We start from the raw sequence: 20,198 nt of genomic DNA, 5'->3' as shown, positions 1-20,198 counted from the left end.
ATGTATGACCATGCTAGGCAGGCCGAATATATCCGAGCCAGCCAGGGTAAATCAAATCCTCATTCCGTTGTAAATAAGTCGAAATGATGCTATCCGGTCCCGATGATTTATATGGGTCAAAACTCTTCAGAGCCCATATCAGTCTATCGTCATTTATTAGAATTGGGACTTCAAATCGCCAATCAGATAAAGTGACACTGCCAGGAAAATGAGCGCACATTTAACTAGATAACAGACGCTCACTTCATGTCAGCTGGTCGATTATCTGTAGTGCGGCCGCACTTCTCAGCAGAAGCAGTTGCACTCGCAGATGAGAGTGTTGAAATCCGACTTTGCGGCGACGCAAAAGACAATGATAAGCGAAAAAAATGCTTAGCTCTTCTGAAGAACTGCAAGTTATTTAAGTTCAACAGTTGGTAAGTTCGGTCTCTCTAAGCCGACGAAGGAAGATGACAAGGTCGCGACCATGAATGGTACTAAAGTGTGTTCTATCGGCTATTTATTGTGCAGGCAAAGGAAAACCACACAACCTTCCAGTGCCGTACGCACCATAGATTTCTACATCAACTGAAATGGCTGAGACTATCAATTCAGCCAAACCATTCAAGGCGATTGTCTTAAACGGTATATCCATGCTAATGTTGAAACACATTGGCGATTCGGCAGTTGAGTACCAGTCCAGTGAGGAGCCTGAAAATACCCGGTGCCTAGAAAAAGGGTAGAGTCAACGCAGTCTTCAAATCTGAGGGACAACATTACTGTTGCAAAGACTCTAGATTATCTTCTCCTCCCCGTCGCCTACCAGAAGCTCGACATCAGCATGGATTCCGAAAAATGTGAAAGTCTTTGACACAGTCATCCACATGAAAATATGGATTGTGTACTATCTGAGCGACCGTCAGTCGTTCGTATCGCTCACAATCCCGCCCTGACGAACTGCTTTCATTACGAGTTCCTCAGGTTGGGATCCTGTTGCCAATCTTGTTTAACTACTACCTGCACTATCAACAACGAAGTCTTCGGCAACACTCTTCACCACCTTCACGAAGGACGTAAAACTGAATCTTGGAGTTTTTGCCGATGGTGTACAAATTCCGAAGTATAAACAAGGTTCCCAAAGCGTTAACTAGCAGTACTTGGGGCATGGATAAAGAAATCATGTTGGCTCCATATAAGACGATTGATCGGTCAATCTTCATTGAGTTATACCAAGTTATGAAATATTCAATGGTTGTCTCAGTCATGGAACACAACATTTTGTTGACAAAATAGTTTCTTCTGATGTCATCAGAGGAGTCATCCTAGCTTCGACATCACACAGCTAGAGTCTCCACCGAGTCATGTTCGGAAGGACTTTCTAGTATACCTGGAAAACATACAGAGGTACATATGTGCAGGATCCATTGGATTATAATTCCTAGAAATACCATCAATACTGCGGTCATAGGAAAGCGCATGAATGTCATACTTGGTGGTCGTCTCACAACTTTATCAATTCAGGTAGTGTAACAGTAGCTTTGGATAACCACACAGATCGTCAATGGCCTTTATAAGTAGTCACCACAACATAGGCGTTTCATAAGGAGAAGGGTTTTTCAATATCTAGTCACCATTATAAACTTTCTACAAGAACATAAATTACAGTTATCAACCTCAAAATTAACAGTGCTTTTTGACTAATAAAATAAGGATTTAACTTGACATCTTATTTGAAGGAAAACTTATCCTTATGGTGCTAAATTTAAAGATTCGTGAGTAGGAGTTTGACTTCTAAAGGTCCCGCTAGAGACAATTTTCGCGGGAAAGCAAACCAAAATTATATGTACATTCGAAGAACTTCTGCTCATGCAGACCCACAACCTATCAACAGAACGACGGCAGCATGGATTCCGAAAAATACCATATCTTTGGATTTTCACAGTGCACTGAATTAGAACGTCGATTCAATACTTGAATTCATATCAAAGACATAAATAACACATTTTAACTAGGGAACTTTTAAATTGATGTGAAATATTCATTCTAAATGATCCTGAAGACTATACAACATTCTCTATAGCTAGCGAGATCTCCATAAAAACGAAATTGATAAATAAAAAGTATTACATCTGAAATAAACTGACACGTCACGAAATCTTCCTTTCAAATATCCTGTGTATTTTGTATTTCATAAAGTAAATAAAAAATTCGTGCACTAATTTGTATATGCAGTAAAGTCTATTTATTAAATGGTAGTAAAATCCATTTTTGGATTTTAAATAAAAACAACTACAACAAATAAATAAATTTTTCTTAATTACTTATTAATTGTATACTTATTAAGTGTATACATAAATTATTAAACATGACTTAAAACTGTCATATTTGAATATTTCCATTGAACCATTAAAATCGAAAGCAGTCCTTTATACATTATTAAATAGGTCAATCAGCCACGGATATCAGCATATTAAGCGAAAACCATTTTCAGAAAAGAGTCGTCATCATTAGTCCAATTAATTATTAACTATACACACTACAATTTATACATACTATAACTTAAATTTTATCACATTTAATATAAACTACAAACTAAAATTAGTTTTTAAGCCGCTGTGGATTGTTGCTGACTTTGATCCTGTTGTTGTGCAGAGCCAGTCGTTGAGGCCGTACTCGATGCTTCGGGTGCTTTTTCATTTATGGCCAACCAGGGCAGACGTTTTTGCAATTCCATACGATATTTTGGATGACTTATTGCATATACGAATGGATCGATGCAGGCTACCATTTTACAGGCACAAGCCGGTATCATTGTGACGCCCGGTGTTAGTAGACTTTTGTCGCCAAAAGCTCCGATTAAAGACATCACACCATACGGTGTCCACGATACAAAGAATAGAAAACATATTGTTATGGCTGCTTTGGCAATACGAATTTCCGCTGTATCTTTGCTTTTATCCACATTCGAGCGTAATGATTCAACATTCATTTTTTTTGCTTGATCCCTCAGCGCCTTCTCGTGACTGAAGACATGTCCCACAATTTGACTGTAATAGTAGATGATCATGGTGGTGGGACACACAAAGCTAAAGAAGAAAATGGTACCAACAAAGAGGCGTGTATCGAAATTGTCAGTTAGATAATCGAAAGTGCAGGATGTTAAATAGCCCTCTGGAAATAAAAATAGTTGTGGATAATTTAGTTAGTTTTGGAGGGAAAATGGATTTAATAATTATTTTCTAAAATAATATTGTATACAGAATAAACTACTTAATCTACACTGATATAAAATTCACTGTTGGACTGTGTTACTAAATCCAATCATAAAAGTTGGATTTATGTGTGCGATCTTTTGCGTTTCGAACATGTTGCAAACAATTTAAAAGCATTTTTTTTGCGGATTTTGTTACGGACCGGTTGGTCTGGCGAGGTTTCCCAGTAGCTCGGGCATGTTTTGACCTCAGGCGGTTCCAACCCTACTCACCAGCCGCGTATCCGAACTCTAATCAAAAATGATAACACTACTACACAAAACTGACACTACACTCACTATACCACACGAAGAATGTCCAGGGACAGATGTTGGCCCCTATGTTGCCCTCCCAACCATGTCGTAGGCGCATCCGCTCATATATTCCTACGACCCAATACCCGCTAGACCACTTCTCCACTTACCTTTCCATCATTGCCTGTACCTTGCTAATTTAAGAAACCAAGAATAATTATAAATTTTAATACATATTTTTTTTTTTTTATTAATAATTTTCTTAACCCTAAACAAGAATATATAAAATAAACATGTAAACAATAAACACAAATATTTTATTTAACATCACCTCTTCAAATCTTCTTTTAGCCGTTACTTTTATTTTTGTATGTTTCTCTTTACTATTATCATATATTTTATAAATGTTATTATTTATCTTTTCTTTTATCCTAGGGCTCAAATATTTTGCTTTATTTTTGAAATTTTTGCGAATTTACGATTTTTATCTACATATAAAGGAGCTCCCTGAATTGTAGTACTATTGACTGCCATTACACAGTGATATTTAACATTTCCGCGGTTTATCTGGGCTCTAGATATTTAATAATTTTGGTATTATATTTCTTTTCAGTTTTACGGCAATCGAGGGACTAGTGTAACTAAACCAAAGAACACAAACACATAAACTAGACATTAAACGTTACACTCATAATTCGTTTGTCACAATATCACGAAATACACTTAATACTAACTTAAATCTAATTTATTGTTGTTTCTTATCTATTTATTTATTTGTTCATTTATTATTTAAAAAAATTTCTAATTTTCAGTTTCCTTTTTAACTTTTCGTTGCCTGAACTAGAGACTTATTTTGAAGCTATTTAAAAATGATTCTCGTCCAAATTTAATTAAAATGTTTGCCACACTTATTGCCAATTTGTATTTGTATTTTATAAAGTGAATAAAGTGGTTACTAAAATAATTACCTGGCTATTTTCCTTCTGTGTAGTTCTGGCCAAGATTTCAGATTTATTGATCACGTATTGAGAAAATAGCCAGCTACAAAAACACACAATTTTAGTTTAAAAAAAAAACTATATTTTCTTTTGTTAACTTACGATTTGTTCAATAATAATTTTTGATATTTATTTGCCAGAACTTGTTCAATGTTCTCTTTCGCACAGACTTGTCCTTAAATTGAATATAACTCCGTCCCACGTCTTATCTTGACAACTTTATTTTTGACTTTGACGATATTTACATATTTTTGCCATTATTTACTAAAAAATGCTAGTTGCCAATTTTCCCTTGCTATTTATTTATAAATATATAGGCGCAAGATATATATATATATTATATATGTATTTCCCCGACATTTTAAATATTTATCACAATTTTCCCGCTTTGATTCCATATATGTATCTATTCTTGCGGTTTCCTATTTACATAAGGGTCCTAAAATCCCCTCTTCAGCCCTACACAATACTACCTATCATCTTCAAATAACAGGCTCACATAAATTTTAACAAGTATTGTATTTTCATTCATAATTTTACAATCTTTATAATTATCTATATTCAAATAGTTTTGAATGAAAATACAACACTGTAACTTTACACATATGTTTACTAAACACAGCCACTACAATTGAATATACAAACAGCTGACACACACATTTACATATACTAAGTACGACAACGAAGAAGACAATAGACACACATGAACACGAACGTAAACAAAACAAAACAAACAAAAGAAATAATTACACAAAATTTAAATAAATGTGAAAAAACTAAAACACACATTAAGTGAACAACATAAATACAATTATATAAATTAAACTACTAAAACAAACAGAATAAAAACAGTGACATAAAAATAACAAAAATACTACACTTGAGTGATACAAAACAGACACAACATAAAACAAAAAAAATCGGCCTAGGAATTATAAAAAGCCACCCGCAACAATTTTCCTGATTATTAAGTTTGTTTTTTCAACACAATTATATGCATATTGTTACGAAATTGTATTTGAATTCAAATATAACGGTTTTAACGGCTGGTTTAAAGTTGCATCAAGTATTATATGCATATTGTTACGAAATTGTATTTGAATTCAAATATAACGGTTTTAACGGCTGGTTTAAAGTTGCATCAAGTATTTCTTTCTATTTCTGGAGACTTCTAATTGTGGTCAATGATGTTTACCGGCCGATTAACAGCAGTTAACATAATTGTGGACATTATTAACATAGCTGTGGAATATACAACATTGAATATAAGCTTTGAGTTGATCATTGTAAAAGTAAAACTTTCGTGAAGCTACTCGGGGGAAGATGGCGCTGTGTATAAATAGTGGCTGCGGTTGCAGTCGGTAGTTAGTTTATCATAGGCGCTGTTAGAGTTAACATCAACTACCGTGTGTGTTATTGTGAATTATAAACGTGTATTTGTATAAAAACACATAGTGACTGTTGTGTAAATTTTAATAAATAAAAAGTTGCTACAATTTTAAACTACTAAACTGTTTTTTTTGCAAACATTTTTTAAATTTAAAAAAAAAAATTTAAAATATAATTCGAAAACAATTTTTTTTCCAAAAAATTTAAAAAAACAACTTTGGAAAAAAAAAATGTTATTTACCTAAAAATATTTAAAATTTGTATTTTGAAGTATAATTTGGTGAAGGGTATATAAGATTCGGCACAGCCGATGTTATTCAAAGTGTGGTGCGGCTTTAAGCGTATTTTAGCCGTTACCGAGTATATCTATTGTTGGACGCCGTCGCCGAAAATTCTATATCGGCTTTGTTCTCTGATTTTATGTATTATATACAATACATTTTAAAAGCAACCCTTAAATTCATGCCTGTTTTGTGCAACCAAATATATTTAGTAGTAGTTTATTTTGACTATTGAATACTTTTGAATTGAATGAATACATAATAATTTGTCAAAATTAATACGCGTAATTCAAAGAATTAGATAACTATAGGTTTAATTTATATCATAAAAGATACTATGACTGGGATGGGATACAAATGAATTTACGACGACGTTATGTATCAATAAAGTGAGGAAAATATATCCCCAGAACAATGACCCTAAATCCTCCCTTAACGTTGTAACCGAGTGGTTACAATACAATGAGGTATATGTTTTGAAGTGGCCTGTCCAATCGTCAGATCTCAATCCCATAGAAAACTTATGAGAAATTGTAGATCGCCATATACGAACTCAAAATTATAACATGAAGGAAGCTTTATTAGATTCTGTAATAAGGGCATGAGAAAATATTTCATAGGAGACTATTGATTCTCAAATTACTAATGTGAAGCAGTAATAAAAAACAAGGATATGCTATAAAAAATGAAAATAAACTTTAATTACATACACAATTCCTATTAAAAGATATCTATATATGTTCTGTTCAAGTTTACTACATATTTTCAAATATTTTGTTTACTTTTTGTATTGAACGGTCCTAATATTAATATATTATCTAATTCTTGTAATAAATGCAACACTGAGCATATCTAACAACTACTTTTAAGTATCGATTACCAAAAATAGTCGGTATTGAGTAGTCAATACAAAAATACCTAATACTTTCACAGCACTAACATTTAGTAGTAATAAAAAAAGTATCATTGCAGCTTCGACTAAAAATTTTTTTTTGTAGATAAAAGTCAAGAAAAAACTAAAATTTCTTAGAAAAAAACCAATAATTAAACATAAATCCTTAAAAATATGGTAAAACAGTGTTAAATATATAAAATAAATAATAGTAACTGTGTAAAATATATAAAGAATAGATATTTTAAAACAATTATAATTATGAAAACAGCCTGTAACCAGCAACGTTAACACGATTAACTACGACAACCATTACAAATACGACGAAAATAGAAATATACAAAAAATAAAAAAGCAGCAGCTTAAACTTTTTAAAGGGAAAAATTTAATAAAATGTTTAAATTAAAAATTTGTATTTTTCTGTTTAATATATTGCAAATGTAGAGAATTAAACTAAAGTAAAATTTAATAAAATTGGTATTTTAAATTATTAATTAAGTTATTAAGAACATTTTGCTACTTTTATTTTTAAAGCAGCGACGTTGGCGTTGTATACTTAAAGTGAAAACAACAACAACATAATACCACCACCATAAATAAATAAAAAAAAACAATACAACAGCAACAACAATTTGGTCATATGAAACGTCAGCGTAAAACAGATGATGCTGCTCTAGTATAAAAAGAAAATTCGTTGTCTCGAACGTGTTTATTTGAATAGTGTGTGAGTGTTTGTTGAAAGATACTATATAATAAATAATAAGAAACAAACAGATATATAGAAAAGATGAATAGAAGAAATATTAAGATAAAAAAAATATAAAGTAAAATCCTTAACAGTTGGAATTTATTGGAAAATAGTTTGATTACACACAAACATACATAAATGCATTAAAAAAGGTCAATCCACAACGTGTATAATTCTCCTCCATATGTATTTTTTATTTTCCCCTACCGTTAGCTGATGATGCCACCATCATTATTCAAACATAAACAGACGCACACAAAAACTTTGATTAAAACGTATTCACATTAATTTATTTAGATATACGAACACAATTTGTGACTTATTACCGTTTTTTTTTATATTTCATTTCTCAAACGAACAGGGTGAAATAGACAACAGACACCAAAAACAAAAAAAAGAAATATTAACCATTGTATTGCTTTTGCAACCACCTGAATTCCATGAAACTAGACACAGACACACAAAAACAACAACAACAAACATTTTCATATGATTGTAACCAGCCAACCAATGAACATACATTCTTACATTCATTCAAACGTACATACTACACTCTGCTGCAGTAAATAATTGTGTTTTTTTTATTTTTAGTTGCTACAAAATAAATATAAATTAAAAAAAAATCATTAAAATTGTATACCCTACAAGAGTATAAGGAGTTTGAGCTACTGTTAGTAACACCTTAAAAATAGTGTTTGTTCATATGATACAGAAAGTGATGGTCCATGTGTGTCCATGTATTCAAAATACTGGTCATAATACGAAGCTAGAACAAAAAGTTCTTTTAAAATAATATTATTTTCTACTTCATGATCACTACATATCAAACAAAGAGTATTTTTTTTTTGGAATATTTATGTTGAAAATGTCTCATGTGTACCTATAACAATATTATAAATATTTGAATGAGTGCTAGGTGAAATTATGGACCGATTTCAGCCAGTTTCAATAGGCTTCGCCCTAGGAAGCAAAAAAATTTTGTACAAAATTTTATGGTGAGGTTTTTAATTAAAATTGTGAATTTTTTAGACGTTTCTCCACATAATTCACTCAAAAACGGTTAGTCCAATATTATTAAAATAAACTTAGAAAAATTTAAATTTACATACAGTCAATTATGAATTAAAATTCCCCGGGAGTTTTTTCCCTTTTCTCATTTTTCCTATTCAAATTCAATGGGAAAAACTCCCGGGAACAAACTCCCGCGGAATTTTTTATTCATAATTGGGCTGATAACCGTTAATCCGTTTCGGAGTTATAATAACAAATTAAAGCAAAAACAAGTAAGAGAGCTATATTCGGCTGTGACGAATCTTATATACCATACCCTTCACCAAATTATACTTTAAAATAAAAATTTTAAATATTTTTAGGTAAACAAATTTTTTTTTGAATTGTTATTTTAATTTTTTTTTTTTAAAAATTTAAATTTTTTTTTAAATTTTTTTTTTTTAAATTTTTTTTAATTTAAATTTTTTTTCAAATTTAAATTTTTTTGGTGAAAAAAATATCGGGTTTTTTTCCGATTTTGACCCATTGTAGGTCCAACTTACTATGGTCTTATATACGTCGTTGCAAAGGTCTTTGAAATATCTATCATTAGATATCCATATTGTCTATATTAATGTCTTAGTAATCCAGATATATGTAGGTCAAAAATCGAGGTTGTCCTGGTTTTTCCTTATAGGAAACATCTCGAAAGCATATCTGACAGAATTATTGAAGATTTGGATCTCGAAGATATCTGGGGTCTTCAGAAAATTGATTTCAACGGACATGGCTTAATCGACTCCGCTATCTATAAGGATCCAGAATATATATACTTTATAGGGTCGGAAAATTATATTGTGGAAATTACAAACGAAATGACAAACTTATATATACCCTTCTCACGAAGGTGAAGAGTAAAACAATTAAGAAAGTATAGTCGGTCAAGCCCGATCACATGATAAATGGGAGCTATGACTAATTATGAACCATAAAATTAGGTGGCATATCTTCTGTATATACATATGTATGAAATTATTAGTGTTGAATTTTATTTGAATATACCAACATTTTTAAAAAATCTATACTCGTTAAAGTGATTTTCGGAAGTGGGCCTTATATGGAAGTTAATTATGGACCGATCTTCAAAAAATTTGCGAGTTCGGCTTATATAAAACTAATTTGTGTTGAATTTGATTTGGATATCAGGACAAAGGCTGACATTTTTTTTGAGAAAAAAATATTTTTTTCCGATTTTGAACCATTTTTAGTTCGTACATATTTCTATGGCTTTATTTTTTCCGAAGATCAGAATTAAAAAAATATTATTTCACTTTTTTTCAAAATGTTTTTATTATGTTCGAAAATTTCGAACGTAATTTCGAAATTCTATTTTTTTTATATTGAGTAAAAATTTAAAATTTGGAACGTAATTTCGAAATTCTATTCTATGAGCCAAAATAATATCACAGCTTTGAGTAAAAATTAAAATTTCTTATTTTCGTTTCGATGTTAGAATTTCCGAAAATTTCAATTTTAATTTCTATATTCAATAGTTTGGCAGAAATTGTTGTTTTAGATGAATAGTATTTAATATGTACACTTCGAAATTTTCCTAATTTTAAGAAGTTTTCGATTTTTGAAAATCTGCCAACTGCTGAGAATTTAAAGATCTTCGCGAATTTAAAGAAATTCGAGCATAATTTCGATATTTGAATTTTTGACCCAAAATATTTTTTTTTCCAAAATATTGAATTATCGGTAATACCATTTTTTGAGGGTTTTAATCATAAAATGATAACTGAGCTGAAAAGTCTTTGAGTAGGAGGTATGTTAGTTTACACATTAACATATTAATGACGGAGCTAACTTCAAACACTTTCGATCTATGTTTTCTTAAAAATTCGAATATGATCGGCACTATTCCATAAATTTGTGGCCATTTTTTTTAATTACTTTATATTTTTTATTTTGGCAATATTTTGGAAGGAAATAATAAAACACTAGTTAAAAAATCATACTTGAAATCGAAAGAAATTCATCATACATTTTCAAATCGATCGTTTTGAATCCGATCGCTTTCCATCACATAAAAGTACTTTCCAAAATTAGTCATGGCTTTTTGTTCATATCTCAGCTGTATTAACACATTTAACACAAACAAATACAGAATGATTAAAAAAGTTTTGAGAATTTGCAGAAATGAATGGAATCTAAAGAAGCGCAAACAACATGGCATAGAATCAAACAGGCCTGCAAAAAGATTTATAATCATTATGATGGCTTGATTATAGTATTTAAAGTAAAATCTTGTTTATAAGAGAGCAAATAATACAATTTTGCAAAGCCTTTGTAAATTTTATAATCAAAAGTTTTAAAGTGTATAAGAATTCCTTTCTCTGTCGTAAGCCTTTATAAACATTAGACGGTGTAGTAAATTATATAGTCGAACTGACCCCAACTAGCTTTTTTAGTTGATTAAATGTGTAATTTTGTGACTATGTACATATGTACATATATAATCATATACATTTGACTATACGTAAATATGCATAAATATGTACATATGAATGTATGTGATAGTATTTAGTTTCTGCAGCTAGATTTTGAGTTTTTTATTTGAATAGTTTTTTTGTGTGTCTGGTTTTTTTGTTGCCATAAAATTTGCAAATTCATTAAGAAAACAAGAAAATTCAAGAAATTTATTTGTTTAAAATCAAAAACTAAAACAACATTCGGGTGTTATGTGTTTCGTTTCGGTTACATGTTTATTTAAATTTTACTTAATGAAACTAATTGTTACTCGAGCGCTTGTGGCAAGTGGTACAAAAAAGCCAGTCTGTCAGTTAGTTATTTAACTAACTTAAATTATTATGATAATTTGATAATGGCATATGCTATGAATGAATTTGGTAAATACCAGTTAAATTACAAAATGATTCATTTTCAAAATCGTTTTATTAAAGATGTTCATATTTGTGTGTGTGTGTGTTTTTTTTTGTATACAAATGATTTCTTTTAATATGTTTTCAGTTACAAGTTGTCTGTCTGTAAATGCAGTAGGAGTGTAGTATACAAAAAAAAAATTATAATAATAAATATATTGTGTTAAAAATATAAAAATTGCTTGTGTATGAAAGAATTTTTAGCTTGTTTTTGATATTTTTTTTTTGTCAATTATATTAACGGTTAGTGGTAAAAGATTGATAACAATTAAGTTGTGATTTATAATGGTTAAAAAACCACAGAAACCCTAATTTTGTTTACAAATTCTAAAAATAATTTATTATTTAATATTCGGTTTAAGAATCAGGTTTGAAATTGCGCATTTATTTCTACACTGAAAATCAGAAAGATCAAGTATAACAAAATCTTGAGTTACGGGTAAAAAACGGTTTTACTGATTTTAAGTTTCTCAGCTAATTAAGAAATAAGAAACTTATTTGTTATGCTTTATGCTTAAAATCGGACATGTCTGGGGTACCTTTCCTGTGTACTTTAATTTTTTTTTTCAAGAGCTCAATAGATTTTTACAGGACGCAGTTCTGGATTTTGTACCAAATGAGGCACATCAACTTTTGTTTGAGTACCACTCATGGACCTTTTTTCAATAATAGCATGATGGTAAATCGGGCCAGAAATATGATATATATTTCTGTATTTATCGTGCCTGATGTCACACATGATTAGTTTCTTTTGCCGCAACTGCAAATGGCTTGCCACACAAGAAACTTCTTGGGAAATTTTGTTTGTTTTTTTGTCCGGTATTGCTCTTGAACATTACCTCGTACATCAGCCATATACAAATCTTGACCCGGAAGTTGTGAAAAGTCCGCCAGTACATACGTTTCATCAACCATCACACAACAGGTGTATTTTTATACCCTACACCACCATAGTGGGGAGGGTATAATGCGTTTGTGCAGATGTTTGTAACGGCCAAAAATATTGGTCTAACACCCACCTTAAAGTATACCGATCGACTTAGAATCACTTTCTGAGTCGATTAAACGATGTCCGTCCGTCTGGTTGGCTGGCTGGCTGTCCATGTAAACCTTGTGCGCAGAGTACAGTTCGTAATTTTGAAGATATTTCGATCAAATTTAATACATATTATTTTTTCGGCCCAAGGACCAAGCCTATTGAAACCGGCTGTAATCGGTCCACTATTTCACTTAGTCCCCATACAAATGTCCTTCCGAAATTGGACTTTATCGGTCATAAATGTTTAATTTATAAATGTATCTCCACAAATTGCGCTCCAAATAAGTTTTATATATACAAAATTCATGTCACCAAATTTTGTTACGATCGGTCCATAATTAGTCATAGCTCCCATATAGACCCGCTTCCAAAAATCACGTTAACGTGCATAGATCACTTAAAAATGTTGGTATATACACAAAATTCAACATAAATAACTTTCATATACACATAAATCACACGACCTAATTTTATGGCGATCGGCTTGACCGACATAATAACTTTCATATAGACATAAATCACACGACCTAATTTTATGGTGATCGGCTTGGCCGACCATACTTTCTTACTTGTTTTATATAAAATTAAAATTTTCGCTCGTTTTTCTGCTACAAAATTCTTTACCGCATTGCGTTCTGAAACATTCTGAACTTTAAGAATCAGAACATTTAACTTTACGAGCTAATTTTCTGATGGAAGTTTTCGGTGCACTTCGAAAGAGTTGTTCGACTTCCTTTGCCTTACCAAAATCTGTTAGTTTTTTTTTCTTCTTGATCCAGGTTTTCTTGCTCAAGTCTTTCTTATACTGTTTAAAGGCTTTTGAAACAGTGGGACAATCAACCTTCAGATCTTTAGCTATTTTTTTGAAAGTACATATTGGATATTTTGAAAGCTTTTAATTTATTCAAAGTATTTGCCATTGTTAGCTATGAACTTTTTCCATCTTTCTGGCAACATATGGATTCCGAGCCAAAAGAACTGTTCATATTTCGAGGCCAATATAGGATACTCTGTACCAAAGTGAAGCGTATCCCAGAGAGAGCGTTCTGCATCGATCGAAACAAATAGTAGTCGGACGGGACAAAGTCTGGACTATAAAGCGGGTGAAGCAAAACTTCCAACCGCTTCATTCTAAATACTTTTTGACAGGTATTGCAACATGTGGCCTAGCGTTGTCATGGTGGAATATTACTGTTTCATGTCTGGCCGTTTTTCCGCCAATGCTTGCTTTAAACGAATCAGTTGGGTTCGGTACAGGTTCCCTGTGATGGTCTGGCCAGATTTCAGCAGCTCATAATAGATATGACCCTTTTGCTTCCACCAAAATACATAGAATAACCTTAACGCCATGGATATTTGGCTTTGGTGTCGATTCGGCTGGTTGGCTGGGTTTCACATACGATCTCTTACACTTCGGGTTATTGTAATGGATCCATTTTTTATCACAAGTAATGATTATTTTCTCAGTTTCAATTCGTATGGTACCCAATTTCCCTGCTTTTGGATGACTTATGATGCTTGAAAACGTTTTGAAATTGCTGATTGAGTAGCTCCCAATGATTTTGCAAGCTCAAGCTCCTCCAATTCTTGATCTTCAAACTTTTTTTGACTGACCAGGGCGATCTTTGTCTTCCGTGTCAAAATCACCACTTCTGAACCGAACAAACAATCTCTCGTACGTTGAAATCGATGGAACACATTTACCATAAACTTCCGTGTGCTTCAGAGGCACTTTTTTTTTAAATTTGAGAAGAAAAGCAAAACGTCCTGCATATGACGCTTTCTCGGCACAAAATTCGACATTTTCGAACCAAAAAAACATTGTTGTTTTTATTATAATGATCAATAACTTTGTAAGCGAGAATAAATTACAGATATGTACACTTCCAATGAAAAGTTATTAAAATAAAAAACAGCGTTCAAAAGATACGCCATATATTGTAAATCCCACATTTTTAAATCATATACCCAATAATTAAATATTTGTTTTGTCAAGGAAGTTTTTGGCGTAATCCGGTCGAACTAAAGCAAATACCATCATATTAAAAAACGATTATTAAAGTTTTCAATGTTAATTTTGTATGGAAAAAGTGCTTAATAAACCATAATTAACTTTAATAACCGCTTTTGTATATGGGTTTAGCTTTTATTGGAAAAAACTTTTGTTTCTTTATAATCTGTAATTTTTTAAAACAATAATCTAGAATGTATGAATTTATCAACACTAGATTACAACACACATACGAAGATTCTTACGTTGACTTTTCTTTAAGGTTAGATTCGAAAATGAAAATCTCAAATGTAATAACAAACCAACTCAGTCACAAATATTTGAACAGTAGGAATCGTTATTATTTCCATACAGCTTCTCACAATATTTAGCTCCCAAATGTGGTGAAAAATTCAGTAAAGTAAGGAGAACAACTGCCTACTTGTCCGTGATTTCTGGTCTAGAGGTTCTACATTAGTTCGATTTATTGCTTAATGGCAGCATTAGGCTTACTTTACTGCATTTTTGAACAACTTTTGGAAGTTAAATATTGTGAAAAGCTTATTCTTCGCCTTTATAAAATTGTTTAACCACTTTTGTTTGGAAGCTAAATATTGTGAAAATAAAAACGTATAGAAACTGGAATATGGTTAGGGTTTCTAACAGAACATACCATTATATATTAGACTAACCCTTATTAAATTACTAGTACCTTAAGGAATTAAATAATTACATACTGTGTATATGGCATAAATTGTTTAATCAATAATACTAATGTATGTTTAACTTTTATTTTCACTCTTTGCAGATTACAACACCATTTAAATGTAAAAGCACAATAAGACATTACAAACAATTAGTTAACAAGAGTTTCGTTTCACGTTTTTAATTTTCTACGTCACCACCAACACAACATCTACCACAACATTACAACAACAGCAACAATAATAATAATATTAACACGGTTTTAAAAAAAACTGCCAATAATAACTAACGGAGAGTCCATTAAAAGAGAACCAGCCGAACGAGTAAGTTTTACACACACACATAATTTAGAAAAGAAAATTGAAGAAAACAAGAGACAGACTGCTAAAACAACAAAAAAGTACCAAAGCCCAATGTCTAATAAAATAAATCCTAAACGACGTGAAACACCAACTGGTACGGCTACAGGCAACACAAGTACTAGCAACACCTCAGCCAATACATCATCATCGTCTAGCTCATCGCTATCGTCCGCCGGTGGCGGTGATGTCGGTATGTCGACCGATCTAACATCATTATTTGAATGCCCGGTGTGCTTTGACTATGTTCTGCCACCCATACTGCAATGCTCCAGCGGTCACTTGGTGTGTGTATCATGCCGTTCCAAGCTCACCTGCTGTCCCACATGTCGCGGCCCCCTGGCCAATATACGCAATTTGGCCATGGAGAAGGTGGCCTCGAATGTGAAATTCCCCTGCAAACATTCGGGCTATGGCTGTACCGCCTCATTGCTTTACACGGAGAAAACCGAACATGAAGAGACCTGCGAATGTCGACCCTATTTGTGCCCTTGTCCAGGTGCCTCCTGCAAATGGCAGGGACCTCTCGATCTAGTCATGCAACATCTAATGATGTCACACAAGAGCATTACCACACTACAAGGAGAGGATATAGTATTCTTAGCCACAGACATTAATTTACCCGGCGCCGTTGACTGGGTCATGATGCAGTCCTGTTTTGGCCATCATTTCATGTTGGTTCTAGAGAAACAGGAGAAATACGATGGCCATCAGCAATTCTTTGCCATTGTACAGCTTATAGGGTCCCGCAAGGAGGCCGAGAATTTCGTTTATCGTTTGGAACTGAATGGCAATCGTAGACGTCTAACCTGGGAAGCTATGCCACGTTCCATACATGAGGGTGTAGCCTCGGCCATACACAATTCCGACTGTCTGGTCTTTGACACCTCGATTGCTCAACTCTTTGCCGACAATGGTAATCTGGGCATCAATGTTACCATTTCAATTGTATAATAACAATATTAAGTGATTGTGGAAGAATTTAATTTAATAAATCATCCAAAAAACAAAATTGGAGAGAGATAAATGAGAAGTATATATATATATAATTAAATATAAATATTTAAATTTCATGCTTGGCTCATGGATAAAGACACAACCATATACTACATAAATACATAATATGTGCAGCAAATATCCATACATGAGTTTATGAATGTTTAAATATAATATTGAAAAAACATAACAATCATCAGTTTACATATTTGCTAAAATCTTAAATTATAATATTCAATTCAATGATCATTTTATGTATAAATGAGAAAAAGTTTTAAAAACTTTTTTATTATATTCATTATTTTTTGTACTATTTTGTGTTTATTATTAATATACATACCCTTAAACATATTATTATTTAAAAAAACAGTTTTATTTTTTTTAGTTTTTAGTTATTAAAAACCAACAAAACGGCAAATATCAATTACATCTTCAATTCTAACTAAAAATAATACAAAGATTTAGTGTCTATTAGTTTCTTTTTAGGGGAAATGAATTCTTATGCGATTTAGTTCACTAGAAAGCTATTTCAAACAAAACTTATTTTTATTAGCTATACAAGAAGTCTGTTTTATTTTAAATTTTACTAAATTCTTTTAATACTTTTTGAAATTTCCTTTTTCCTATTTATGTACAAAGACTAAAAAAGATTTCAACAAAAATTTCGAAATTTTTTAAGAACTAGTTTAAAAGCGGTTTAAATTTTCTAATATTTATAAGTTTTACTTAATTTTTTATACAACTTTGGGTATTTGAACAAAAAGAAAGAAATTTCAAAATTTTAAAAAAAATTAAACTTCTTGAAATTTTTTTTTTCATAAAACTATTTTATAAATAAAGATTCTTTATAAACCAAGAAAACAAATATATTTTGGTGATAAAATTACTTAAAAGCAACAAATATTTCGAAATAAAAAAAATTTAAACTCAAAATTTTCGAAATTTTTGGGCAGAGTAAATTTTTTCTTTCAATTATATTAAAGGTTGTACAATGTCCATATAAGTTAATGGATTATTATATTTTTCACGTATTTTAAACAACAGTTTTATTTGAAAAACTATTCTGCATAATAGGTTTTATTCATAACTAAAAGAACAAATAAAAATAATAAAATTTCGAAATAAAGAAAATTTTTTATTTAACCAAAATATGTTGCAAATTTAATTGAATTCCTTTATTTCTTATAAATTTAAAACAATATTATATAATTTTGTGATAAAATTTCAAAGTTTAAGAAAGCTAACCTCAAAAAAAATATTCAAAACTTTAAAATAACTTTTGGCAGAATATATATTTTTATTTAAATAAGTTGTAAATTTGACTGTATTCTTTAATATTTTTTTTATGTATTTTTAAACAAAAATAAACATTTTATTTGTTTGGGAAAACAAAATATTTAAATTTTTAAAAAATATAAACTTTAAAATTGAAATATTTTGAATTTTGTAATACAATACATAATTCAAAATGGAAATATTTGTTATACTTTAGTTTATTTTATTTTCTAACAATTTATGAATCATAATTAAAAATTGTTAACTTCGAAATTATACTGCCAGTTTCTGGAAATATATATGGGAAAATCTTTAAATAACGATTTTTATTCCTTTCAGACATTAATTTTAATATATTTTTTCTTTATTATAATACGCAATTAAGTTAATAATAAATTACAATAAAATAAATAAATAAGTATGTATGTACTACTAAAATAATATTTGCCGCTTATAATTTTTCTTTTGGAATAATCTGAATTGTATTGTTTGTTTATATTCTAGTGTCTAGTTTCACACAAAATATTTTCGAATAAAAGGCCTTATTCATATACAATTTTTTAATTTAAACAACGTTTTAAAATCAATTTTTGGGAAATTTTGCTTTAAAACATTGTTTAAATATAATTGTTTAAGGTATTTATAGACGGCAATAGTGAGTATTAACACTTATAAAATTTAAAATATTGAAATCATTCGCTATTTCAAAAAATCGTTTCGAAAAAACATTGTTTACACGATTGTATTACAAATATTTTATTTCATTGTTGTTTGATATTTTTTTGAAAACTTTATTTTTATTATTTATTTTCTTGACATTTTTGTTTGCCTTATTTGTATTTAAAAATACATACCCTGTATCATGATACAACCATTAGAAGGTAGAATCACTAGGGAGAGAGTTTAAAATGCTATGCCTTGTTACGTCAAATAATAGAAAAATAAAAAACAGAAATCCAAAAATACGAATAATAACAAATGAAAATTGAGAAATATTTTGTTTATATTTGAAATACAGTTCAATATAATCGGAGTCAATGAAATGATGCATGCAAATCCGTGAGTGTTTCTTCAGCTCAACACCGCAGGCTGCACTCCATTCTTTAATTTTATTTTCAGTACATTTCATAAATCTTACGACATTTTGTTCAAATAAATATTTTTCAATTTAGTTAATTTTTGATGTTTTTTTTCAATTGTACTTTTATTTTTTATTTTATATTAGTCTGACAATTCAAGGCATGTAGAATTGAGAACATATTTTGTAGTGATTCTACCTTTTATTGTTATATTATGCCCTGTATGAAAATAAAAAGTTTTTCAATAGTTTTAAACAAATTTTGAATACCGACAGTAAATCAAAAAAATCTTTCGTATTTTTTGAAAATCTAATACAAATTTTGTTTAGACGAAATTGTATTATGATACTTGAGTTTTTGACAAATATTAATACTATGTATTGCCGTCTATAAATACCTTTATGAATATGGAGGTAAATATAAATTTAGCTATTCTTTGAACATATTTGTAATTCACAATCTGCGTTGTGTTGTTGTATCGTTGCAAAGCAGAAATATTTTTCAAACTAAATTTTTGAAAACAAAAACAAAGAAAGAAATTAACAAATTATAATACAACATAAAATTTTCTATAATGTAATTATCAGGCCTGTCACACAATTCCATTCCGATCGGAAGTGGATTCCGCATTTTTCTTCTTCAGAAAAAGTAAAACGAAAATTTCTTTCGGAATGAAACCACTTTCAGTTTTCAAAGTGGAATTCATATTTCTTTGTATTTATTTAATCAATTTCTGTACCAAAAACTTCACTTTTGTTTTAATATTAAAAACGTTGTCAAATTAAAATCAGAAACACAAAATCATTAAATATTTTTTGAATTAATAAGTTACACGGAATCTTAAGAACCTAAAACGAAATCGATCGGAATAACAACTACGGAATTGAAACCATTCCGAACAAAATGTGTAACAGGCCTGTATAATTTAATATTATGAAAATTTTACCCGATAAACTCATTGCCCTTTCAAATCATACAGTATCGTTTAATTAACAGATCAAACAATTTACGTCAGATAATTGTTTGAGGAG

At 30.4% G+C, this 20,198-nt stretch overlaps 2 protein-coding genes across 3 annotated transcripts in view; one reads left to right on the top strand and one right to left on the bottom strand.

Annotated features, from left to right (window-relative positions):
- Positions 1 to 2,204: 2,204 nt before the first annotated feature.
- Rh4 (Rhodopsin 4) overlaps positions 2,205 to 20,198 on the bottom strand; it is a 28,616-nt gene continuing 10,622 nt past the window's right edge. Inside the window, exon 4 of the mRNA XM_065502901.1 lies at positions 2,205 to 3,150. Within this exon, the coding sequence (XP_065358973.1) occupies positions 2,585 to 3,150 (566 nt within the window). The 3' untranslated portion in view covers positions 2,205 to 2,584. The remainder of the gene's footprint in view (positions 3,151 to 20,198) is intronic.
- Positions 7,107 to 16,974, top strand: LOC135953176 (E3 ubiquitin-protein ligase sina). 2 transcript variants are annotated; one of them, XM_065502903.1, is made up of 2 exons: positions 7,107 to 7,221; positions 15,562 to 16,974. In XM_065502903.1, exon 2 carries the CDS (start codon positions 15,872 to 15,874, stop codon positions 16,769 to 16,771), a length of 900 nt encoding a protein of 299 aa, XP_065358975.1. In that variant the 5' UTR covers positions 7,107 to 7,221; positions 15,562 to 15,871; the 3' UTR covers positions 16,772 to 16,974. The 2 variants fall into 2 exon arrangements, with proteins under 2 accessions (XP_065358975.1, XP_065358974.1); XM_065502902.1 differs by having other exon boundaries at positions 7,126 to 7,768.

Source organism: Calliphora vicina, chromosome 3, assembly GCF_958450345.1.
Source record: "Calliphora vicina chromosome 3, idCalVici1.1, whole genome shotgun sequence".
NCBI lineage: Eukaryota > Metazoa > Arthropoda > Insecta > Diptera > Calliphoridae > Calliphora > Calliphora vicina.
This window is presented reverse-complemented; position numbering and strand designations above follow the sequence as displayed.

Bases quoted from the DNA above. Each gene is read 5' to 3' on its own strand.
- LOC135953176 (XM_065502903.1), top strand. From the start codon at position 15,872: ATGTCTAATAAAATAAATCCTAAACGACGTGAAACACCAACTGGTACG.